Source organism: Gekko japonicus, unplaced genomic scaffold (assembly GCF_001447785.1).
Source record: "Gekko japonicus isolate JY-2015 unplaced genomic scaffold, Gekko_japonicus_V1.1 scaffold561, whole genome shotgun sequence".
In the NCBI taxonomy this organism is placed as follows: domain Eukaryota; kingdom Metazoa; phylum Chordata; class Lepidosauria; order Squamata; family Gekkonidae; genus Gekko; species Gekko japonicus.
In genome coordinates, this window is record NW_015162496.1 from 142,561 (window position 1) to 167,558 (window position 24,998).

The window sequence follows — 24,998 nt, forward strand, 5'->3', positions numbered from 1 at the left end:
CCACAAGCAGCAGACGAGAGGCGCTGAGCACCCTCAAGACAGGCAGCCTTCCATGAAGATAGCTAGGGACGGTTGCTCTGCTGGTCTGCAGTAGACCAACTTGGTGTCGTAGTGAAATGCGCGGACTCTAATCTGGGAGAACCGGGTTTGGTTCCCCACTCCTCCACTTGCAGCTGCTGGATGACCTTGGGCAAGCTGTAGTTCTGTCAGAGCTGTCCTTGGAAAAGAGCCGTTCCTGTCAGAGCTCTCTCAGCCCCACCTCCCTCCCCGGGTGTCTGTTGTGGGGAGGGGAAGGGAAAGGAGTTTGTAAGCCCCTCTGAGACTCTGAATGAGGGGTGGGGTATAAATCCAATCTCCTCCTCCTCCTCCTCCTCCTCCTCCTCCTCCGCCTCTTCTTCTTCCTGAGTGGGGCTGAAGAGGAAGTCCGGCGACCCCAGAACAATCGGCAGAAAGAGACCGCCCAGACGGCTTCCTCTCAGCCCTCATCTTCCAAAGTCCCAAGAATGCTCAGGGAGGGTGCAAGAGGCCAGCCAGTACCCACGAACCCTTCACCACCATTTGCACAAGCAGCAGACGAGAGGCGCTGGGCACACTCAAGACAGGCAGCCTTCCATGAAGATAGCTAGGGACGGTTGCTCTGCTGGTCTGCAGTAGACCAACTTGGTGTCGTAGTGAAATGCGCGGACTCTAATCTGGGAGAACCGGGTTTGGTTCCCCACTCCTCCACTTGCAGCTGCTGGATGACCTTGGGCAAGCTGTAGTTCTGTCAGAGCTGTCCTTGGAAAAGAGCAGTTTCTATTAGAGCTCTCTCAGCCCCACCGACCTCACAGGGTGTCTGTTGTGGGGAGGGGAAGGAAAAGGAATTTGGAAGCCACTCTGAGACACCTTTGTATTGAAGGGCGGGGTATAAATCCAATCTCTTCTCTTCTTCTTCTTCTTTGCTGACCGTCCTCTGATTTCTGCTCCTTTCCAGTGGACGATGCCATCCTGGACGGTGTCAGACAGATCTTTGGCTTTGACAGCAACAAGAAGAATTTGGTGGATCCTTTTGTGGAAGTTACCTTTGCTGGCAAGACGGTAAGACGAATCTCCTTCGGGAAGAGCGGGGGCGGGGCGGCAAGCCCGTGTCTCCTTCACAAAGGCTGGGGGGCTGGGCGAGGGGTGCCCTCAGTCAGCTGGTTGGCTTCTGTCATCGGGTTAGAGGCCCTGGTGGGCTAGAGCCCCCTGTCTAGCATGCAGGAGTTCCCAGGCTCAAGCCCTGGTACCAGTAGTCAAGAAGAGGGGTTGGGAAAGGCCTCAGATCGTGGAGACAGTACCAGGTTGGGTGGATCAACGCCAGAAGTTCACAGGTGCTCTGCTGATCATCAGCATCTTTTGGGAGCCGGTTTGGTGTAGCGGTTAGCAACGTGGACGCTAATCTGGGAGAACTGGGTTTGATTCCCCACTCCTCCACAAGCATCTGCCGGGTGACCTTGGGTGTGTTAAAAGCTCTCTCAGAGCTGTTCTCTCTCAAGAGCAGTCGTTGAAAGAGCTCTCTCAGCACCGCCTACCTCGCAGGGTGTCTGTTGTGGGGAGGGGAAGGGAAAGGAGATTGTAAGCCGCCATGAGACTCCGAGTGAAGGGCGGGGTGTAAACCCAATCTCCTCTTCTCTTCTTCTTACAAGAGGCTGCGCTGTCCCTAGGCACGGGCCGTCTGCATCCCAAGTGCCACTAACGTCTGATTTAGTCTCTGTGTCTAACCCTTTTGTCCGGAGGGGGTGGTCGACAGTGACGCCGTGCCCTTCTTTTCTTCTCCCAGTTCTGCAGCAAGGTCCTGGAGAAGACGGCCAACCCTCAGTGGAACCAAAGCATCACCCTACCAGCCATGGTGAGCCACAGGGGTTAGCATCCTGGGGGGGCTCTCCTGTCGGTTCTCTGCTCTGAGCTGCTCCCACTGGGGGAGGGGACCGTGGCTCAGTGGCAGAGCCTCTGCTTGGCGTGCAGGAGGTCCCAGGTTCAATCCCCGGCAGCCTCTCCAGTTAAAAGGACCAGGGAGTAGGGGATGTGGAAGGGCTCTGTGCCTGAGACCCTGGAGAGCTGCTGCCAGTCCGTGTTGGCAATACTGGCCCTGAAGGAACAAAGGTCTGGTGCAGTAGAAGGCAGCTTCCTCTGTTCACTGGACTTTTCTCCCCTCCCCCTCTTCCTAGTTTCCTTCCATGTGTGAGAAGATGAGGATCCGGGTCATTGACTGGTGAGTTAGGAATGAAGTCAATCAATCCATCAACCAACCAGCCAGCCAACCAACCAAACCAACCAAACCAACCAACCAACCAACCAACCAACCAAAAACGCTTGTCTTTGTTTCAGGGACCGCGTGACCCACAATGACGTCGTTGGCACCAGTCACCTGTGCATGTCTCAGATCTCGGCCCCAGGAGGGGAGCTGGAAGGTACTGCTGTCATGAGGCCGGGGCCCTCAGAAAATATGGGGGGGGGGATACCAGGCACAGGGGGTGGGGGCTTCCATGGCCAGCAAGGGTTTGTTTCTGAGACCCTTGAAAAAAAGCCCGAGCAGGTGGTTTTCCTGGGGTCAGGGCAAGGAGGGCGACCTTCTTCCACCCCCCCTTTAATCCCCCTTGAAAACTTGACCAGCACTGGCTGTTCCTCAGGGGTCTGACGTGCACCCAGCCCCACTGGTCCCCGATGCAACTGAGCTTCCAAGCTCCGGGGCAGGCGTGGAGACCAATGTTCCCTCTAAGCTGAGTTAGTGTGAGCTACCACAGGTTTTTAGCCTCCAGCTCACAGATTTCTGTCTTAGCTCAGGATGGATGGCTCTAGAGCAAACTCATTTATGCAGTAGCCAAATGGCTCGCTCACCCCTTTATTGCCAGTAGCTCACCAAGTCTGATTTTTGCTCACAAGACTCTACAGCTTAGAGGGAGCATTGGTGGAGACCTCCTGGAATAACAGCTGATCTTCTGGGGCCAGAGGTCAGTTCCCTCCCCGGAGCAAACGCCCGCTCTGGAGGGCGGACTCTATGGCATTGTACCCGGCTGAAATATTTCCCCTTCTCAAACCTCGCCCACTCTTGGCTCCACCCCCAAATCTCCAGGTATTTCTCCAAGAGGCGGCTGGCAACCTTGGCCATCCCGGCAGGGGGATTTGCTGTGCCATTTTGTGCCTGAATGGGGCTGCGGTGGCTCAGGTGGTTTATTTACCGGAAGGTCGCTAGTTCGGCCGTTCGAGACCCGAGTGCCACGTGACGGAGTGAGCTCCCGTCTCTGGCCTCAGCTCCTGCCAGCCTAGCAGTTCGGAAGCAAGAAATTGCAAGTAGATAAATAGGTACAGCTGCGGTAGGAAGGTGGCAGCATTCCGTGCGCATCGGCGTCTAGTCATGCCGGCCACATGACCATGGGAACGTCTTTGGACAGCGCCGGCTCTTCGGCTTGGAAACGGAGATGGGCACTGCAACCCTAGAGTCGGATTCGACTGGCTTTCGAGCAAGGGAAACCTTTACCTTTTTACCTTTTTTCCTGAAGAGAGAATTGCTCCACACTTCTCTCTTTCTCGTCCCCCCAATGTTTCTAACGCCAAATGTACAGATTTCGGAGTTTTCTTTTGCTGACAGATCCATTTCAGGTGGTTTCTGCAGCTGCATATTCTCCCTCCTTTCTGCTTGACCTGGCCCTTGCAAAAGAATCACGGATCCTCTCTGGGCATTTCCAGTTGCAGTGTGCATGTTTGTAGTTGGGAATTTCTGATGGTGTGCTTCCCCCATTCGTCATCTCTCCCCCCCCCCCCCCCCCCCAGCTATCCTTTTACTCCTACCTCCCCATTGTGTCCAGAGGGTGAGGCCACAAATACCTTTGCCTAATCTGAAAGCGTACTAGAAGGATCCTCCTTTTGGAAGTGTTATGTATTGGGACTGAAACATTGCAGGACTGTGCGGCCAGAGACAGGGTGAGCTTGGAGCCGAATAACAGTAGACCAACAGGATTTTGGCAGGAACCAATTAAGGTGTAGGACGGTGCTGCCAGAGACAGGGTGAGCTTGGAGCCGGATAACAATAGACCAACAGGATTCTGGCAGGAACCAATTAAGGTGTAGGACGGTGCTGCCAGAGACAGGGTGAGCTTGGAGCCGGATAACAATAGACCAACAGGATTCTGGCAGGGACCAATCAAGGTGTAGGACTGTGGGGCCAGAGACAGGGTGAGCTTGGAGCCGAATAGCAATAGACCGACAGGATTCTGGCAGGAACCAATTAAGGTGTAGGACGGTGCTGCCAGAGACAGGGTGAGCTTGGAGCTGAATAACAATAGACCAACAGGATTCTGGCAGGAACCGTTCAAGGTGTAGGACGGTGCTGCCAGAGACAGGGTGAGCTTGGAGCCGAATAACAACAGACCAACAGGATTCTGGCAGGAACCAATCAAGGTGTAGGATGGTATTGCCAGAGACAGGGTGAGCTTGGAGCCGAATAACAATAGACTGACAGTAACAAATTATGATGTAAAGTTTTGTAAATAGCCTGTTGTTGGGAGTGGGGTGTGTTGGGGTGTGCCCATTGCAGGCAATATAACTGAGCTGAGCCAGGCTTGTTCTGGCTGAAATCACTGAATAAAGTAGGGCTGATCACCAGACTGGGAGTCTGTTCACCCACGGAACCCACTATTTAACAGAAAGGAAGAGCAGAAGAGAGATCGGAACAAGAGCTTTGTCCCCTGTTTCAGACCTGATCCTGTCCAGCCTCTCCTTGGAGTCTCTTGCCTGGTCTTCTTAGAGCTTGAGAATCTCCCCGAATTGTTAAACAACTGCTCAGCTGGTGGAAGTTCGGTCACGTGGGAGGGTTTTCCCATCTTAAGAGACTGGTGGGCTACCATGCGACAGATGCTTCCAGTGACCACCTAAAGGTAAAGGTTCCCTTGCTCGAAAGCCAGTCGAGTCCGACTCTAGGGTTGCGGTGCTCCTCTCCGTTTCCAAGCCGAAGAGCCAGCGCTGTCCAAAGACATTTCCGTGGTCATGTGGCCGGCATGACTAAACACCAAGGCGCACGGAACGCCGTTACCTTCCCACCGAAGTGGTACCTATTTATCTACTTGCAATTTCTTGCTTTCAAACTGGTAGGTTGGCAGGAGCTGGAAGTAGAGACGGGAGCTCACTCCGTCATGCGGCACACTCGGGTCTCGAACTGCCGAACTACCGGCCTTCCACAGCCTGCAGTTCAGCGTCTTAACCACTTGAGCCACCGCAGCTCCTAGTGACCAGCTACCATGCAATAAATGTAACAGTCGTCTGAGTTAGTTGGTCCTGTCCTGGAGCACGAGGCTTGGAGCCTCACTGGAAGTCCGGTCTTCCTTTTAATCCTCCGGCCCTTGGTCTAGAGCTCTTCAGTTTGGTGTCGTGGTGAAGTGCGCGGCCTCTAATCTGGGAGAACTGGGTTTGATTCCCCCACTCCTCCACTCGCAGCTGCTGGGTGACCTTGGGCAAGCCGTAGTTCTGTCAGGGCAGTGTCTGTCAGAGCTCTCTCAGCCCCGCCTACCTCGCAGGGTGTCTGTTGTGGGGAGGGGAAGGGAAGGGAGTTTGTGAGCCGCTCTGAGACTCCTTTGGGTAGTGAAGGGCGGGGTATAAATCCAATCTCCTCTTCTCTTCTTCTTCTTCCCTTGAGAGCCAGTTTGGTGTAGTGGTTAATGCGCGGACTCTAATCTGGGAGAACCGGGTTTGATTCCCCACTCCTCCACTTGCACCTGCTGGATGACCTTGGGCAAGCCGTAGTTCTGTCAGAGCTGTCCTTGAGAAAGAGCCGTTTCTGTCAAGAGCTCTCTCAACCCCACCTACCTCACAGGGTGTCTGTTGTGGGGAGGGGGAGGGAAAGGAGTTTATGAGCCACTCTGAGACTCCTTTGGGTAGTGAAGGGCGGGGTAGAAATCCAATCTCCTCTTCTGTTCTCCTCCTCCTCCTGTGTTGTCTTGTCTCCAAGCTGGGCTGACACTCCGCCTCGGCCCTGCAGACCTCGACTTCCTCCTTTAACTCTTTCTCCTGTTTCTCTGTGCCTCAGATGAGTCCCCCGCCCTTGTGAAGCTTCCCAAAGCAAGCAACAGTACGTTCCTTGGCATGCGGTTGCACCTTCTAGCTCTTCCTCACACACACACACATCGAAAACATCTTCCCCTCTTCCCGGTATTATTATTTGGTGCCTGTTGAGAATGTAGACCAGTGTGTGGCTCTGGCCACTGGCTTGTCCAAAGGATCCAGCTGGGAGACTTGGCTTCCCTCCGCCCCCCTGTCTGCACACCGTGCATGGGTGTTCCTGGTGTGTGTGTGGGAGAAATCTCTGGGTGATGGCTGCATGTGATGAACCGGATCTGGTTTTTGAAGAGTGCTTTATCTGAACTGGGCTTGAGTCTTTGTTTGCTTGTGAGGTTGGCAGGTGGAGACGAGAAGAAGGGGCCAAGTGAGGGGAAACGGGGGGACTCTCCTAGATTTGCTGTTCCAGCAGTTAGGGCTGCTTAATTTGTTTAAGAGAGCCAGTGTGGTGTGGTGGTTAGGAGCGCAGACTCTAATCTGGGAGAACCGGGTTTGAGTCCCAACTCCTCCATGTGCAGCTGCTGGGCGACCTTGGTTCAGTCACCAGTTCTCTCAGAGCTCTCTCAGCCCCACCTACCTCACAGGGTGTGTGTTGTGGGGAGAGGAAGGGAAAGGAGATTGTGAGCCGCTCTGAGACTCTGAGTGAAGGGCGGGGTATGAACCCAATCTCTTCTTCTTCTCCTCTCTTATTTATTTTATTTTATTTATTTAATTTGTATCCCACCTTCCCCGCCAAGGTAGGCTCAGGGCACAGCTCACAGAAAGTATATATGTATGTATGTATATATATATACATACATATATATACACACAGGAGCTGCGGTGGCTCAAGTGGTTAAGACGCTGAACTGCAGGCTGTGGAAGGTCGATAGTTCAGCAGTTCGAGACCCAAGTGCCGCATGACGGAGTGAGCTCCCGTCTCTGGCCCCAGCTCCTGCCAACCTAGCAGTTCGAAAGCAAGAAATTGCAAGTAGATCAATCGGTCCCCCTTCGCACACACACACACACACACACACACACACACACACACACACACACATGTAAAACAGCAAAATAGTTAAAACAGAATATTTCATTAGGTAAAATCACAACATATAAAATCATATAAGTGCCAGTAAACATAAATATTGATAAATATTAGTAAATATTTATAAGTGATGGCGGTATACTCTCAGCTTCCAGACGGTCATTGCTACCACAGTCTGGGCTGTTCTCTCAGCTTGTGCCCCAGTTTTTTGCCCATTTTATATGTTTAATTTCAAATAAAATCTTAAAAAAGAAAATGACGGCTAACAATTTAAAACGTGCAGGATAAAATTGCATTATAAAACCACTAAAATTAACCCCCTCCCTAACATACATCATTAAAATAATTTTGAAAAGAGTTAGAAAGAGAATTAAAATACATCTCTGTGTGCAAAGTGCCGTCACGTTGCAGCCGGCTTACGGCCACCCCAGCAAGGGGCTTTCAAGGCAAAGGAGAAGCAGAGGTGGTTGGCCGTGGCCTCCCTCCGCAGAGCCTTCCTTGGTGGTCTCCCTTCCAAATACCGACTCTCCTTAGCTTTTGAGATCTGACACGATCGGGCAACACCATGCCTCCTTCCCTTAAAATACATACAAAATAGTTAAAATACATTTTTTGTTGTTCAGTCGCACAGTTGAGTACGACTCTTTGCGACCCCACGGACCACATCACGCCAGGACCTCCTGTCTTCCGCCGTCCTCCGGAGTTTACTGAATTTCATGTTCGTTGCATCTATGACACTGTCTGACCATCTCATCCTTTGCCGTCCCCTTCTTTTTCCTTCAATCTTTCCCAGCATCAGGGTCTTCTCCAGCGAGTGCTCCCTTCTCATTGGGTGGCCAAAATATTTGAGCTTCAGTTTCATTATCTGGCCTTCCAGGGAGCAGTCATGGTTGATTTCTTTTAGGATTGACTGATTTGAGCTCCTTGCAGTCCAAGGGACTCTCAAGAGCCTTCTCCAGCACCAAATACATACAAAACATGAAAACACTGGTTAGTAGGAAGGAATCATTGAGGGAATGCCAAACAAAACTTTTATATGTCCAGTATTTTCTCAGTTTATTTTCTTAATCAGTTTCCCATTCAGAAAGCATAAATGCCGGACCATCCAGTTCAAACCCGAACACCAGGCAACCCTGGAAGCGTCATGTGTTCATGTGACAACTATGACTAAAAGACTGCACTCTTTTGAGGATGCATGCAAGCAAACCTTTGCAACAATCAGGACAAGCCCGTAACCCATAAGTGCGGGTCTCTGCCCCGCAAACCTGACCTGGAAGCTTTTATAGGCACCAGGGAGTATCACATGACTCAACCTGGCCTATAGATGCAAAGAGCTTTCCTTGCTGGTCTCCCTGAATATTCCTCCTTTGGCCACAGGAGGGCAGTGGTGCTCGGGCTGAATCCCCAGGCACAGAGGTGGAATAAATTTGTTCTTGGAAACTCTCCTCAAAATTATCCTTGGTGAATTTTGTTGGCCAGTATCCTCCACATTTTCTGTGACCACTGCTTCCTCTAAGCTGAGTTAGTGTGAGCTAGCCCACAGTTTTTTAGCCTCCGGCTCACACATCTTTGTCTTCGCTCAGGAAGGACGGCTCCAGAGCAAACTGATGCCGTCGCCAAAGCGCTCGCTCACAACTTTAATGCCAGTGGCTCACAGAGTAGCATTTTTGTTCACAAGACTCCACAGCTTAGAGGGAGCATTGTCTGTGACTGCTGAAATATTTCCCAAAGAGTCTTTGAAAACTGAATATTTGTAATTTGACTTTAATGATATTTGAATTCAGTCATTGATACCTGTTGGTTGACATTTCCATGTGTGGATCATATTTGATTTTAAAAATGCACTTGTTGCTTTTATCCCAGACAGTTTGGTGCAGTGGTTAAGTGCACGGACTCTAGTCTGGGAGAACTGGGTTTGATTTCCCCACGCCTCCACTTGCAGCTGCTGGATGACCTTGGGCAGGGGTCTTGTTGTAGAAAAAGAGCTGCCGGAGCTCATTAGCATAACTCATTAGCATAACTTATTTGCATATGCCACGCCCCCTGACATCACCGGAAGTGACAGAAGGCCACACCCCCTGACATCACCGGAAGTGTGTCAGAAGGCCCGGCTACTTACCCTCCTGCTTCATCCTCATTCCCAAACAAAATGAGGATCGAAGCAGAGGGCGGGGTAAAGAAGGGGCGGGGCTTCACCACGTGACCGCCCCGCCCCCTAGAGGTTCTCTTCCGGAGCTCCGTACCTGAGAGCTCCCCCCCGACTAGAGCCCTGACCTTGGGCAAGCCGTAGTTCTGTCAGAGCTGTTCTTGAAAAAGAACAGTTTCTGTCAGAGCTCTCTCAGCCCCACCTACTTCACAGGGTGTCTGTTGTGGGGAGGGGAAGGGGAAGGAGTCTGTGAGCCGCTCTGAGACACCTTTGGGTAGTGAAGGGCAGGGTATAAATCCAATCTCTTCTTCTTCTTCTTCTTTTCCAGCATCAGGGTCCCAGTTTGGTGTAGTGGTGAAGTGCGCAGCCTCTAATCTGGGAGAGCCGGGTTTGATTTCCCCACACCTCCACTTGCAGCTGCTGGATGACCTTGGGCAAGCCGTAGTTCTGATAAGAGCTGTCCTTGAAAAATAGCAGTTTCTGTCAGAGCTCTCTCAGCCCCACCTGCCTCACAGGGTGTGCCTGTTGTGGGGAGGGGAAGGGAAAGGAGTCTGTGAGCCGCTCTGAGACACCTTTGGGTAGTGAAGGGCTAGAGGGTATAAGTCCAATCTCCTCCTCCTCCTGAAGGGTCACCATATGTCGGCTGCAACTTGACAGTGCCACCCACCACCAGCATGGCTGGCGATGCACTTCAGAACCGTGCAAGTTGACTTCCCCCTGTCCTTCACATTGAGGGAACCCCAGAGAAGACCCCAGGAGATAGTTTTAAAATCACCATGCCATTTAATATTAGAATAGACAGGTGAAACAAAATAGCATGGACGACTTCAAGAGGGAATTAGATAAGCATATGGAGCAGAGGTCCATCAGTGGCTATAAGCCACAAAGTATAGATAGGAACTCTGGGGCAGGTGATGCTCTGTCTTCTTGGTGCTTGGGGGGGGGGCAACAATGGGAGGGCTTCTGGAGTTCTGGCCCCACTGCTGGACCTCCTGATGGCACCTGGTATTTTTGGCCACTGTGTGACACAGAGTGTTCGATTGCATGGATTTTCTGCTAGTGTGTTGATAAACTACCTCCATAGTCTCAAGATAATTCTCTCTCTCTCTCTCTCTCTCTCTCTCTCTCTCTCTCTCTCTCTCGTGTTCCCTTCAGTTGACGACAGTTTGGGTTTCCTGCCGACTTTCGGTCCGTGTTTCATAAACCTGTACGGCAGCCCGAGAGAGTTCACGGGATTTCCAGACCCCTACGAGGAGCTGAACACGGGCAAGGTAAAGTGACTGCCTTCGAAGCTCCATTTGTGGCCAAGGGGACTGACCGCTGCTGTTCTCTGGCCCAGCCCGGCCTTCGCGTTGCTGATTTCCATAACCTTGAGAGGGATGGTCTGTGGTCAGATGGTGAACTATTGCGAGGCTGCGACGTTTCAAGGAGAAGGCAGCCGCCTCACAGGTTCGAGGGGCGTCTCTCACATGCTGGCTGCGCTTCGGGGGGCAGAGTTCCCCCCAGGCCCGATTCCGCGGCGGTGGAAATCGGGCCTCCAAAGTGGGGGTTTACCCGCCCCCCTGGCCCACTTGGCAACCCTAGTCCAGTGGAGCCTGAGTGGTGGGTGTTGCCTTCTGACACACTTCCGGTGAGGTCAGGGGGTGTGGCCTATGCAAATGAGTTATGCGAATGAGCTCCTGCACCTCTTTTTCTACGAAATGACCCCTGCTGAGACCCCTCCCCTCCCCAAACCCCGCCCTCTTCTGGCTCCCCCCCCCAAAAAAAAATCTCCAGGAATTTCCCAACCCAGAGCTGGTAGCATTAACCCCAAAACGTGTACGATGCGTAGTGTCCTCTAACAGTACCGTCTGCTTGTGTTGTCCCAAAGGGAGAGGGTGTTGCCTATCGGGGGCGGCTGCTGGTAGAACTGGAGACCAAGCTGGTGGATCACGTGGAGCAGAAGGTGGAAGACATCTCTGCCGATGACATTCTGCTGGCGGAGGTAATGGGTCATTCCAGCAGCCTTTCCTTGGGCACGCTCCGTTCTCCTCCTCCGTTCATAATCCTCAGAGTCCGTTCACAGACAGGACCCCTTCAGAGATCGTGAAGTGGTCGTGTTTGGCTGTCATTGTCGGCACTGCCTACTTGTGTCCTGCCCGGCTCTGGTCGATCCAGTTTTTTTGTGTTGCAAGCCATACCCAGGAGGAGTCAAATCAACCCGCTGGTCCACATGGTGGAGCCAGTGCGGTGAAGAAACGGTTGAATATAGTGGGCAACTGTCGTCTGTGGAATCCATAAGGGCTCACACATTCTTCTTTCATCCCTAAAGAGTTTCAGAGTGTAGCCACATTGGTCTGCAGTAGAATCATAGAATCATAGAGCTGGAAGGGACCTCCAGGGTCATCTAGTCCAACCCGCTGCACAATGCAGGAAATTCACAAATACCTCCCCCCCACAGACACCCTCAGTGACCCCTGTTCCACACCCAGAAGGTGACCAAAAAACCTCTAGGATCCCTGGCCAAACTGGCCTGGAGAAAAATTGATTCCCTGCCCTGACCCGACCCCAATGTGGCGATCAGCATTTCCCTGGGCGTGTAAGAAAGGGCCACGAGAACTAAGAACATTTGTTAGTTATTTAATTATGTAGACATTCTTACCCTGCTCTTCTTACTCCCAGTGGCCTACATCATCATTCCCCCCTCCCACATTTTATTGCCACCATTAATTACCCTGTGAGATAGGTTAGGCTGAGAGTGTGTGACTGGCCCAAGGTCACCCAGCGGGCTTCCATGGCAGAATTGGAGGGGGGGGCTGTGGCTTGGTGGTAGCCACATTGGTCTGCAATAGAATCATAGAGTTGGAAGGGACCTCTGGGGTCATCTAGTCTAGCCCCCTGCACAATGCAGGAAATTCACAAACACCTCCCTCTCCACATCCGCAGTGACCGCTGTTCCATGCCCAGAAGATGACAAAGAAACCCCTCTAAGATCTCAAGCCAAAGTGGTCCGGAGAAAAATGGCTTCCTGACCCGGAAATGGCGATCGGCATTTCCCTGGGCATGTAAGAAAGGGCCACAAGAACTAAGCCCTGAGGCAACCCTTCCTGCCCTCCCTTTTCATGATCTGCCTGAGTTCACAGAATCCACATGGCTGTCCGATGGGGCCATCTAAGCCTCTGCTTGAAAACCTCCCAAGCAGGAGAGCCCCCCACCTCCCGAGGAAGCTTGTCCCACTGAGGAACCGCTCTAACTGGTCAGGAAGTTCTTCCTCATGTTTAGCCGGAAACTCTTCTGATTTAATTTAAACTCGTTGCTTCTGGCCTGACCTTCTGGGGCAACAGAAGACAGTAGGTCAGCTAGATTCAAGTCCAGCAGGACCAATAGCTTTAACCTGGATAGTACAGGCTGGCCTGATCGCGTTAGATCTGGGAAGCTAAGCGGGGTTGTCTCTGGTTAGCATTTGGGTGGGAGACCCCCAAGGAAGGCCAGGGTCTCTCTGCAGAGGCAGGCGACGGCAAACCCCCTCTGAATGTCTCATGCCCTGAAAATCCCCGCAGGGTTGCCGTAAGTCGGCTGCAACGTGACGGCACTTTCCACATCGCAGCACCTTAGAGGCCAACGAGATTTCCGAGGGTCAAAGGTCTGATGAAAGGAGCCTTGACGCTTGAGAGCTCATACCCTGCAAAGCTTGCTGGTCGCTGTTGTGGTTGTTCAGTCGCACAGTCGAGTCCGACTCTTCGCGACCCCCACGGACCACATCACGCCAGGCCCTCCTGTCTTCCGCCGTCCTCCGGAGTTTGCTGAATTCCATGTTCATTGCCTCGATGACACTGTCTGACCATCTCGTCTTTTGCCGTCCCCTTCTTCTTCTTCTTCTTCTTTTTTTTGAGCCCCCGGAGGGGAAAAACTACATATAAGGGAGAAAGTAAAGAACCCACTACTGACTAAAAACCCAAGAGAGGAGATCCTCCAACTAGCTTTTTTGCATCCAAACTTTTCATCTTTGTACTTCTTATGAACTGTGTCAAACTTTTAGAACTTTTAACCCTCCCCATTTACATTTAATTGCCCAATAACAGTGCCCCCCCTCATCCCCTGGAACCAAAGTTCTCAAAAGCACAATTCAGAGTCCTTCAGCCTTTACTTCTTCTCTCTTTTCCGCAGTTTGTAGGACTTTTCGGGGCTGCTGCCCCCTGCTCAGATAAAGAGTCCTCGCCAGATGAACCAGTTTCCAGCTCACCGCTGGACCTATCGTCCTCTTCTTTTTTCTCGTCCTCTGACCTTCCCAGCTGCTCCTTTAAAAATTCTTGAGCTTTAAGAACAGAGTATCTTTACCTTCTTCTCTTTAATCTTAAATGTTACTACTTCTGGAAATAGCCATTTGTATCCAATTGAATTTGTTTGGAGGAAGAGCACAAGTTCTTTGTATTTCTTTCTACGTTGCCTTACTTCAAATGGAATATCCTTTAGCGTTCTGACAGCATTCTCCCCCACCTTCGGGGGTGTCACAGCCACTGCTTTCAGGATAGCATTCCTGACGTGCCTCTTCGAGAATCTTACTACAATTTCCCCAGGCGGATTATTTTTCTTTATATATCCTGAATATGACCACATCCATGTCTTTGAGTAACAATTCCGCCTTTATATCTGTTACTGGGGCAAATAGCTCACTCATAAGTTCTTTAAGATTCTCTCCTCTATTCTCTGGCACCCCTTGGAAGCGCAGGACCATGTTGGCCTTATCCATTTGCACTTGCAGCATCTGATCTTCCAAAGAAACAGTTTTCTTTTCCAATTTTCGCACTTTCTTCCTCACTTTCTGCGTTGTCTCAGCCATTTCCTTTATTTTCTCAGCATCCTGCTTCATTACTTGGATCAAGTTCGTTATTTGCGTTTGTTGTGCAGTGATGCTTGTTGTTACAACTGACAGCTGATTTTGTTGCGCAGTAATATTCGTTGTTACCACGGACATCTGCTCTTTAAAGGCATTCCAGTAGAGGGCGCGTGACCTTAGCCATTGCCTTCGTCGTCTCACTGGTCATTTCCGGCTTCGGGGACTCTGGTTTCGTTTTTAAAAATTTCTCTTTGTCTCTGTCCCTCTTCCCCGCCATCTTTTTCCTGTTTGTTTACTTTCGCGAAAATTTTTTAAAGTCTCTGAATATGCGCTTGACTGTATAGCTCGAATGGGTGAGTACATCTGGGCAATTGCACGTTTATACTTCCGCTCCCCCCCCTTTCGCACAATGATTTATGCGCATAGGAGGCGTCCTTCCCCCGCTCGCTTCTGCCGTTCCGCCGCGTAGGGTAGGGAGCGTCTTTTCTTTTAAAATTCGTTTCTCAGTTGACTCACGTTCATAATTGGTCTTCCGACCCCGCTTCCTTCATCATTTCTCATGCCCGATCTCCTGCGCTTGACCCGGTTAGCTTCACTTATACCATTCGGTCTCTCGGATGGATGAACCACTGGAGCAAGGGAGAGCCTCGATTCTCCTGCATTCAGCCATCGAAGAGGCTACCCCCTCAGAGCTCCTTGGCCAGGGTCCCTTCGCCGGGACCCTGGGGAAGTTATCGAGCCTGCTCACCCCCTCCCTCTGCCGGAGCACGGAGACACACCTGGGAGGTCCAGGAGGTGAGTCCATGAGCGTGCCGCCATCAACCGGAAGTCAGCAAAGTTCCCGTTCACACGAGGCGATTTGGCCCGGGAGCGGGATTCTTCAGTGAGGGCTCCCTTCTCATTGGGCGGCCAAACAATTTGAGCTTCAGCTGGTCTTTAATGAACAGTAAAAAGCCCAGTAGCACCTTGAAGACTAACAAACTTTCTAGTAGCATAAGCTTTCGAGCAGCACAGCTCTCTTCGTCAGGTGCCGGCTTGTGGCAACCCCAAGGGGGGCTGGCAGACGTGGTTTGCCCTCGCCTGCCTCTGTGTAGCCGTGGTCTCCCATCTGAGTATGAACCCTGCTCAGCTTCCGAGATCCGATGAGATGGGGCTAGCCCGCGCCATCCTTTAGTCCCGTAAACATCTTTCCCTATTCCCTTCTAGCCTCTCACCTAGCCCGCCAATATACCTGAACTTTTTCATTTTCTTTCGATTGTGTCCAGAGAGCCAGCTTGGAGTAGTGGTTTAGGAGTGTGGACTCTAATCTGGGAGAACCGGGTTTGACCGCTCACTCCTCCTCCACGTGCAGCTGGTGGTGTGACCTTGGGTCAGTCACAAGTTCTGTCAGAGCTGTTCTCTCAGGAGCAGTCCTCGAAAGCGCTCTCTCAGCCCGCCCACCTCACAGAGTGTCTGTCTGTTGTGGGGAGGGGAAGGGAAAGGAGTTTATACACCGCTCTGAGACTCCTTCGGGCAGTGAGGGGGTGGGGTATAAATCCAATCTCTTCCTTTTTCTAAAAGGAGCTATATTGTGGTTCTGTACTGAACCACGTTTAGCTATACAGATCTGAGACTGCACAGTAGAGGGTGCGATATATACAGGTAAGATATAAACAAATAAATATAGGCAGCAGCAGCATGTGTGCGTGTGTGTGTGTGTGTGTGTGTGTGTGTGTATATATATATATATATATATATATACACACACACATACAGTTTGGTATCGTGGTTAAGTGCGCGGACTCTAATGTGGGAGAACTGGGTTTGATTCCCCGCTGGTACCATGGAATCTCGCTGACTGGGGACTTGGGGAGGGGAAGGAAAAGGAGTTTGTAAGCCACTCCAAGACTCCTTCGGGTAGTGAAGGGCGGGGTAGAAATCCAATCTCTTCTCTTCCTAAAGCACCTTCAGCCACAAGGAAAAACGAGGTAGAGGTGCTTTAATAAATACAGTTTTGCAGCAGAGGGCAGGGCCTCTGCTGGGGGTGATTCATGGTCTCTCTCTCCCCCCCCACGCCCCCTTTTCTCTGCGCGGCAGAAGTACCTGCGTAGAAGGAAGTTCTGCCTCTTTGCCGCCTTCTACTCGGCCACCATGCTGCAGGACGTCGACGCCGCCATCCAGTTCGAGGTCAGCATCGGCAACTATGGGAACAAGTTTGACAGCACCTGCCTGCCCTTGGCCTCCACCACCCAGTTCAGCGGGGCTGTGTTTGACGGTAAGGTGGGAGGGGACGGATGGAGCCGGCTGGGGACAGAGGGAGGCCCGAGAGGTGCCTCGGCCTCCAGCGGGATCTCCGGCTCGTAAAAGGTCCCTGCTTGAGGCCTGGACGGCTTCGTCTTTCCTCTCTTTCTTTGGAAAAGGACCCTGCTACTCCGCAGCTCGAGGTGTCATAGGTAAAGGTAAAGGTTCCCTTGCTCAAAAGCCAGTCGATTCTGACTCTAGGTTTGCGGTGCTCATCTCCGTTTCCAAGCCGAAGAGCCAGTGCTGTCCGAAGACATTTCCGTGGTCATGTGGCCGGCATGACTAAACACCATACCATGTTGTCATACCAACAGTTAAAATAGGAATACAAGAACCTCTTTTTAAAGAGGGTGGTCGATTTCACATTACCTTTTTAAATCACATGGTTTCTGTTATTGGCCCGTCATGGAGGAAACCAGTACAGTTTGGAGCCAGTTTGGTGTTGTGGTTAGGTGCGCGGACCACAGACGCCACGGGAAGTCCCCTGATACATCAGGGTTAGGGTTAGGGTTAGGGTCGAATGCATCAATGTGCGGCAGAATCTTTCTCCAGTAAAAACACTCTCGTGTCTCAGCACGAGCCAGTCTGGTGTCGTGGTGAAGTGTGCGGACTCTAATCTGAGAGAACCGGGTTTGATTCCCCCACTCCTCCACTTGCACCTGGCTGGGTGACCTTGGGCAAGCCATAGTCCTGTCAGAGCTGTTCTTGGAAAAAGAGCAGTTTGTGTCAGAGCTCTCTCAGCCCCACCCGCCTCACAGGGTGTCAGTGGTGGGGAGGGGAAGGGGAAGGAGTTTGTAAGCCACTCTGAGACTCCTTTGGGTAGTGAACGGCAGGGTACACATCTCATCTCCTCCTCTTCCTCCTCTAGGGACGGCTGTTTCACACAGAATTTCCCTTCTGGTAAGGAGCCGTCTCTGAAGCACTGCGGCCATTTCAAACTGTGCCGCATTCTTTTCCCGCCATTTCCTTCCGCGCGCACGGTCTCCCTGAGAGGGTTTTTTTTTCATTGGGAGCGCTGTGGGGCTGATTTGATGTCCTGTTATAGCATTTCAGCGCTCCCAAGAGAACATTGAAAAAAAAAAAAATTGGAAGGATTGCATGTGGGAGGGGGAGGTGTGAAAAACATGTCACTGGAGGAAGCACTACAGGGCCTTTTACACAGCCCACTGTAGTGATTCAGATCCGGAAGAAGGGATTGAAGACCTGAGGAAAGCAGTTTTTGTCAACAGCTCCCCAGACACGCTTCCCAAATGGGAGACAACCGGCATTGTATGAACAGGTAAATATATTCCATTAGGAACCAGTTACTAAAGCGGGTCAGTCTGAAATGACAGGAAAAAAACCCATTAGTAACCAGTTCCTGCAATGGAATAGATGGGCTGTCTGAAATCCTTGGTATCTTTATAAAGCAGCAGCAGAAGAAGAGATTCATACCCCACCCTTCACTACCCAAGGGAGTCTCAGAGCGTCTTACAAACGCCTTTCCCTTCCCCTCCCCACAACAGACACCCTGTGAGGTAGGTGGGGCTGAGAGAGCTCTAGACAGAAACTGCTCTTTTTCAAGAACAGCTCTTATCAGAACTACGGCTTGCCCAAGGTCATCCAGCCAGGTGCAAGTGGAGGAGTGGGGAATCACACCCGGTTCTCCCAGATTAGAGTCCGTGCAATTCACCACGACACCAAACTAGTATAGCACCGTTCCAGTCTAGTGTTCTTTTGAAGAATCATGACGGTGGCTCCACGAGCCATCTTGACTATCCCCTCAGATCAGGGGTTCCCAAGATGGTGCCGTGGGCACGATGGCACCTGCCGATGCCTTTGGCTCCTCAAATTCTCCCCTACACAAGCGCCAGCCTCAGTTCTGGGTATGTAAACAGGGACACAGTTATGAATAGTTAACTGAAATAAGGTTAGACCATGCAAAAATAGGTAAAAAAATAAACTCATGTAATTATAAAGGTTATAATGTGTCCCAAATATAATAGTAAGTGGTCAAGACGCTGAGACCCGAGTATGCCGCATGACGGAGTGAGCTCCCATCTCTGACCCCAGCTCCTGCCAACCTAGCAGTTCGAATGCAAGAAATTGCAAGTAAATCAATAGGTACCGCTTTGGTGGGAAGATAACAGCATTCTGTGCACCTCGGCATCTAGTCATACCGGAAACGTCTTTGGACAGCACTGGCTCTTCAGCTTGGAAACGGAGATGAGCACCACATCCCTAGAGTCGGATTCGACTGGCTTTCAGCAGCAGAAGAATATCAAGTAAGGCATTATTTCATTTTATTATTTTATTTCCTGCTCAAGGTTATAGCTGTATGAGCAGTAATAGATAGAGAGATAGAATACATATATTACTATATGTAAATCAAAAGTCAAAATCCAGTCTCTGAGGTGTCCATTCCAAACATTTGAAAAATCTGACATAGGAAAACTTTCCAAAGAATTATCCTGCTGTGTAAGGACGTTCGCTTCCTCCCGACTTCATTAGGGTGATGAAGCTTGTAGCAAGTCAGGACCCACTCCCAACAAAGAAAAGCCGTTTCGAGACACTCTCTCCCAAGAGCTAACGCTCCTTTTCCTCACAGCGGATGATCCTTTTACAAACGAAATCAATTTTCACAGGTAATAAGGTACATTAAAGAAAGGACGCAACTGCCTCCAGATTTCAATTCTTCAGCACTGACGTGCTCCCGCAACAGGCACAGCGTTCTTGTTTTTGACTTTTGATTTATATGTGGTTCAGAGGTTAAGACACTGAGCTGCAGACCGGAAGGTCTGTAGTTCGGCAGTTCGAGACCTGAGTGCTGCGTGGCGGAGTGAGCTCCAGTCTCTGGCCCCAGCTCCTGCCAACCTAGCAGTTCGAAAGCAAGAAATTGCAAGTAGATAAATAGGTACCGCTTCGGTGGAAAGGTAACAGCATTCCGTGCGCCTCGGTGTCCAGTCATGCCGGCCACATGACCATGGAAACATCTTCGGACAGCGCTGGCTCTTTGGCTTGGAAACGGAGATGAGCACCGCCCCCTAGAGTTGGATTCGACTAGCTTTTGAGCAATGGGAAACCTTTACCTTTGTCTTTATACATATTATATCTAATTTATACTCACTATTATATTTGGGATAAAGCACACACTTGAATTTATTTATTACGTATTTTTGCATGGTATAACCTTGTTTAAGTTAACTGGTTCTGGATATGGTAGCCCTAAAGCGCCAGGAATTTGGGTGCAGACCAGTGTTCCCTCTAAGCTGAGACAGTGTGAGCTAGCACACAGTTTTTTTAGCCTCCAGCCCACAGATTTTTGTCTTCGCTCAGGAAGGATGGCTCCAGAGCAAACTAATATATGCAGTAATCGTTCACTCACAACTTTAATGCCAGTGGCTCACAGAGTAGAATTCTTGCTCACAAGACTCCACAGCTTAGAGGGAGCATTGGTGCAGACACAGTCTTTGCAAGACACCCAGGCGTTGGACTCAGCGGATGAGTTCTGGCCATCGGGTTGGCTGAAGAGGGCTTCGTGTCTCCCTGACAGGCTGCCAGTATTACTACCTGCCGTGGGGCAACGTGAAGCCCGTGGTGGTGCTCTCCTCCTATTGGGAAGACATCAGCCACAGAACTGACGTCCAGAACCTTCTCTTTGGGGCCGCAGATCGACTGGTGAGTGAGGCTCTTCTGGCGGGTTGTGGGGAGATGGTGGCGGGACTCAGAACGTGGGCTAATCCACACATCCATCTGGCCACAAGGAGGCGGCAGTGTCATTTTCGACAAAAGACTCTCCAGAGAATTAGCATCTGTAGTGAGATAAGAATCCTGTGTCCCTATTCAGGCCTGGGGGGGGTTTTCCATTGTTTTGAATTTGTGAATGAACTCTAGTTCAGCAGCGTCACGTTGCAATCTCCCCTTGGGTCTTGGAGGCTCATGTTTTTAAAGAAGCCCCTCTCCCCTGTTCTCGTGGAACACCCAGAAATGGTGGGTGGCGGAGGTGGAAAGCAGAGAGCCCCCTCTTGGGTCCATTGCACCGGAGCCACCCGAACCGTCCTGGACCAAAGCTTGTTTGCACCTTCGATTGTGTCCGGAAGACAGCAGGAAAACTGGACCTGGCCTTCAGCCAGGCAGCGGGAAGAAGTTAATGTTTTAAAAGTGATTTTTCAAATGAACTGTAAGACAGCGCTGGCTCTTCGGCTTGGAAACGGAGATGAGCACCGCAACCCTAGAGTCGGATTCGACTGGTTTTCGAGCAAGGGAACCTTTACCTTTTTAAGCCAGGCTTCTGGCCTCAGCTTTTTATTTTTATTTTTTATTTGATTAGATTTATATACTGCCCTCCCCAGTGGGCTCAGGGCGGTGTACAACAGTTAAATATACAACTGAAACAGCAAGTCATAAAATACCGTATAGTTATAAAAGTTGTCAGATGACTAGTCAGAACAGGCCTGATGGACAATTGGCCTGAAAAAATTGGGCAGGAAAAGTTAGGGCCAGGAAAGCTGGAGGGAAGGAGAGAAGGGACGTCCGCTGCCTCCACCAAATGCCCGGCGGAAGAGCTCCGTCTTGCAGGCCCTGCGGAACTGCAATAAGTCCCGCAGGGCCCTGATCTCACACGGGCGCTCATTCCACCAGGCAGGGGCCAGGGCCGGGAACCACCAACAGATGTTGGATTGTGGACCTCAGTACCCTCCGGGGCTCATACGGGGAGAGGCGATCCCGTAGGCAGGGCTTTTTTTGTAGAAAAAGCCCAGCAGGAACTCATTAGCATAATAGGCCACACCCAACAACAGAAACTCATTAGCATATTAGGCCACACCCCTGACCGTGCAGCTCCCTCCCAGGATTGGCTTCCCCAGGTGCCCCACGGCTTGCGGGGTGCATGGCGAACCCGACAGGGGAGGAAGGCAATTTCTGGATCGGCTTCCCCAGGTGCTTTGCAGCTGCGGGGCGCCTGGGGAACCCGAGGAGGGGAGGCAGGTTAAACTGCCTTCCCTCCCTGGATTGGCTTGGCTTCCCCAGGTGCCCCGTGGCTTGCGAGGCGCCTGGGGAACCGGGGGGGGGGCTGTAGGCGTGGCCAACTCGGAAGCCAGCCAGAACTCCGTTCCGGTGCGTTCCTGCTCCAAAATAGCCCTGCTCGTAGGCAATGCTCCCTCTAAGCTGTGAAGTCTTGTGAGCAAAAATTCTCCTCTGTGAGCTACTGCCATTAAAGCTGTAAGCGAGCAGTTTGGCTCCTGCATAAATTAGTTTGCTCTGGAGCCATCCCTTCCTGAGCCGAGACAAAAATGTGTGAGCCGGAGGCTAACAAATTGTGAGCTAGCTCACGCTAACTCAGCTTAGAGGGAACACTGCTCATAGGTATGCTGGCCGCTGGCCGTATAGGGCTTTAAAGGTAAGCACCAGCACCTTGAAACAGATCCGGGATTTAATAGCCAGCCAGTGCGGTTTGTGCAGCACTGGGTGGATACGCAACACTGATTTACCGTGCAAAGGGCTCCTGGAGTTCTGCTGGGTATGGATCAGTCCCGTAGGCTGCATTTAAAAAAGAGCAAAGCTCTTTCTGGCCCCTGAACGGAAGGTGGAAGCGGGAGTGGACTTCAGACGAACCCTTGCTTTCCTGATGAAGACGGCCAGCGAGGCTGAAAGGATGGGCGCCCCGGGTGAGTAAGACTGCGTGTGGGTTTTGTGCTCTGTGCAGGAAGCGAATCTGGAGCTGGTCCACCGTGCCCTGAAGGCCAAGTGCTCGGCCACAGACTTGGACACCCTGGTCGCCCGCTTGATTGATGAGATCATCGTGGACTGCAGGTATATTCGTCTGAGGCCGCCCGTCTCTCTGTGGGTTTTATTGCGAGAGCGTTTGTTTGGCTTGGATGGGGGCCCCGGCGCTGAAGAAAGTCATCCATTGCCGAGAGCTCCCTGCAAAGGTGGCCGAGCCAAGGCACGAAGTTGAAAAGGTGATATTTGAGGCAGGTCATAAATTTCCCCTCGGTAGGCTCCTGCGTACCTGAATGGGCCTCATTGTCTGTGGGGCTGAGCCATTCCGACAGGCCGTCTACCGAGGCCGGCTCCTGGCTCTGGAGGTGGAACGGCCTCCGGCTCGCGGTCCCCGGCCTCGCTGTCATTAATCGGTTACATAGCGTCTAATGTTCAAAGTGCCGGAGAAATCTTGATCTTCCCCGTAACAGCCCTGTGAAGTAAATCCAGGATTATTTCCCCTTTCGCTGGCTGAAGCTACTCCGAAGGGCTTGGCCGAGTAGCGGGCTCGTTGTTGAGGTTTCAAGGGAGGGAAAAAAGTAATATCCCCACAACGGGAGGTTGACCTCAGGGGAAGACATTTTGGTTCTCTCAAGCAAATGAGAAGCCCAAGCGTGTCAGAAGGTCCCGTTGCGTTTGGGCTTACTTGCAAGTAAAATTGATGGGCTTACTCCCCCCCCCCCACACACACAAGAGAGCCAGTTTGGTGCAGCCGTTAAGTGCGCGAACTCTAATCTGGTAGAACCGGGTTTGATTCCCCACTCCTCCACTCGCAGCTGCTGGATGGCCTTGGGCAAGACATAGTTCTGTCAGAGCTGTCCTTGAAAGAGTAGTTCTCGAAAATAGCTCTCTCAGCCCCACTCACCTCACAAGGTGTCTGTTGTGGGGAGGGAAAGGGAAAGGAGATGGTAAGCCGCTCTGAGATTCTTGAGTGAAGGGTAGGGTATAAATCCAATCTCCTCCTCCTCCTCCTCCTTTTTCTTCTCATAAGATTGCAATAGAAGATTCTCAACGAGCAACGTCCGCTCCATGTTGTAAGGGAGTAGTTGGACCCTTTCAAACAGTCCCAGGCAGGTTGGGTTCTCTGTTCCCAAGTTTGGGCCCCAGATGTCCACCATGCGGGCAGTGGGAGATTGGTGCAGGCTACCATAAGGAATTGACCATGTGGTTTGCAGGTCATAGAATCATAGAATGTTAGAGCTGGAAGGGACCTTGCGGGTCATCTAGTCCAACCCCCTGCACTCTGCAGGAGCACAGCTGAAAGACAGTCCTACATATCTACAGCATATCTTGGGTCTCCTAATGTCTGAAACCGGAAAAGGGGGCACGCAGGCAAAAGTTGCCCAGTAGATTGTCCTGAGCTGACCCTTCCTTCTTTCCCCTCTCTTCCCTGGCAGCCTGGTCGGTCCTGATCCATACTGGACCCGGTATGGCTGCTTTCCCCTTGATAAAACCTTCCTGCAGGGGAGGCCCAGTCACAGTTTCCCCGGCTGCTTGTCTGGTGTAATTCTCTACAGAAGTCTTTCCAGATGGAGGTAGCTGGCACTGGGCATGCAGCCTAGTTGGGTGGCCAACTGCGGCCAAGCAATTTCTGGACATTTGGAGGCGGCGCCTGTGGGGGGACGACCTGGGGAGGGATTTCACCTCGCAACTATGGTATGCCATAGTGCTGGGGTGTCGAACTCATTTGTGATGAGGGCCGGATCTGACATGAATGAGTCCTTGTCCGGCCGGGCCACGTGTGTCTTAAAAGGTAATGCCAGGTAGCGGAGATGTAAACTCTATAAAGGACACAAACACAAAGTGTTTTTTTAAAACTTAAAATAAAAACATGCTTAAAACATTAGCACTCTTGCAATATTTTGCTTATTTAACAGTGCCTGATAACTGACACCTCTTGCTCTGAATGATTGCATCAAAATGTCTGTGCTGTTGCCGTCTTGAGTATGCTGTTCAGGTGTGTTATCTGTAAGCCGCAAACCTACGATGATGCAGCAGCAGGAGAACTGGAAGAAGAAGCAGAAGACAGCCGGTTCCACTGCGGGCCTGAGAAAAGCCCTCTGGGGGCCCGATCCGGCCCCCGGGCCGCATGTTTGACACCCCTGCCATAGAGTCTGCCTTCCATAGCTGCAATTGTTTTCAGGGGAACTGATCTGTGTCATATTGAGAGCAGATGTAATTCCAGGCGAACTCCAGGCCCCACCTGGAGGTTGGCAAGCCTAGCTGGGGGACTGCCCTAGTTTCTCTGGGGACTTGCCGGCTGCCAGAGTGTGCCCCAGAGCTGCCCGTACATGGAGCCAGTAACACAGAGCTGCCCCCCCCCCCAAGTGGCTGGCTCTCACATTAAGGAAACGGGCACCCCCGTGGCTGCCTCTGGAAGCCCCCACCTCTTGGGTTGCCAGATCTGGCTTGGGAAATTCCTGGAGATCTAGGAAGGCAGAATTTGAAGAGGGGAGGGAGCTCGGGGGTTGTATGACCCCCCAGAGTCCACCCTCTGGGGCGGCTGTTTCCTCCAAGTCTCTGTTGCCTGGAGATCAAGTGTTGCCCCAGGAGATCTCCAGCCAACACCTGGAGACTGGCAACCCTAAAGTGGGGAGGGCGCCACCAATGTTCCCTCTAAGCTGTGGAGTCTTGTGAGCAAAAATTCTACTTTGTGAGCTACCGGCATTCAAGCTGTGAGCGAGCGATTTGGCTGCTGCATAAATTAGTTTGCTCCAGAGCTCTCCTTCCTGAGCTGAGACAAAAATGTGTGAGCCAGAGGCTAAAACGCTGTGAGCTAGCTCACACTAACTCAGCTTAGAGGGAACATTTGGCGCCAGTCATTTGGACGGCTTGTGGGGTGCCCTGATGTCTGCCTCCTGCTGTGCCACTGGTGCATTGGCACCTTCCCTGTTGTGGTGCCCAAGCTGCCCCCCCCCCCCCCG

General features: G+C 51.6%; 1 protein-coding gene across 1 annotated transcript in view; it reads left to right on the forward strand.

The window, feature by feature from the left end:
- DYSF (dysferlin) overlaps positions 1-24,998 on the forward strand; it is a 287,816-nt gene that overhangs the window by 80,913 nt on the left and 181,905 nt on the right. The window contains exons 12-21 of the mRNA XM_015406074.1: positions 974-1,077; positions 1,799-1,867; positions 2,187-2,230; positions 2,347-2,429; positions 6,038-6,079; positions 10,395-10,510; positions 11,110-11,223; positions 16,132-16,309; positions 19,868-19,992; positions 22,019-22,125. Coding sequence (XP_015261560.1) covers positions 974-1,077; positions 1,799-1,867; positions 2,187-2,230; positions 2,347-2,429; positions 6,038-6,079; positions 10,395-10,510; positions 11,110-11,223; positions 16,132-16,309; positions 19,868-19,992; positions 22,019-22,125 — 982 coding nt within the window. The remainder of the gene's footprint in view (positions 1-973; positions 1,078-1,798; positions 1,868-2,186; positions 2,231-2,346; positions 2,430-6,037; positions 6,080-10,394; positions 10,511-11,109; positions 11,224-16,131; positions 16,310-19,867; positions 19,993-22,018; positions 22,126-24,998) is intronic.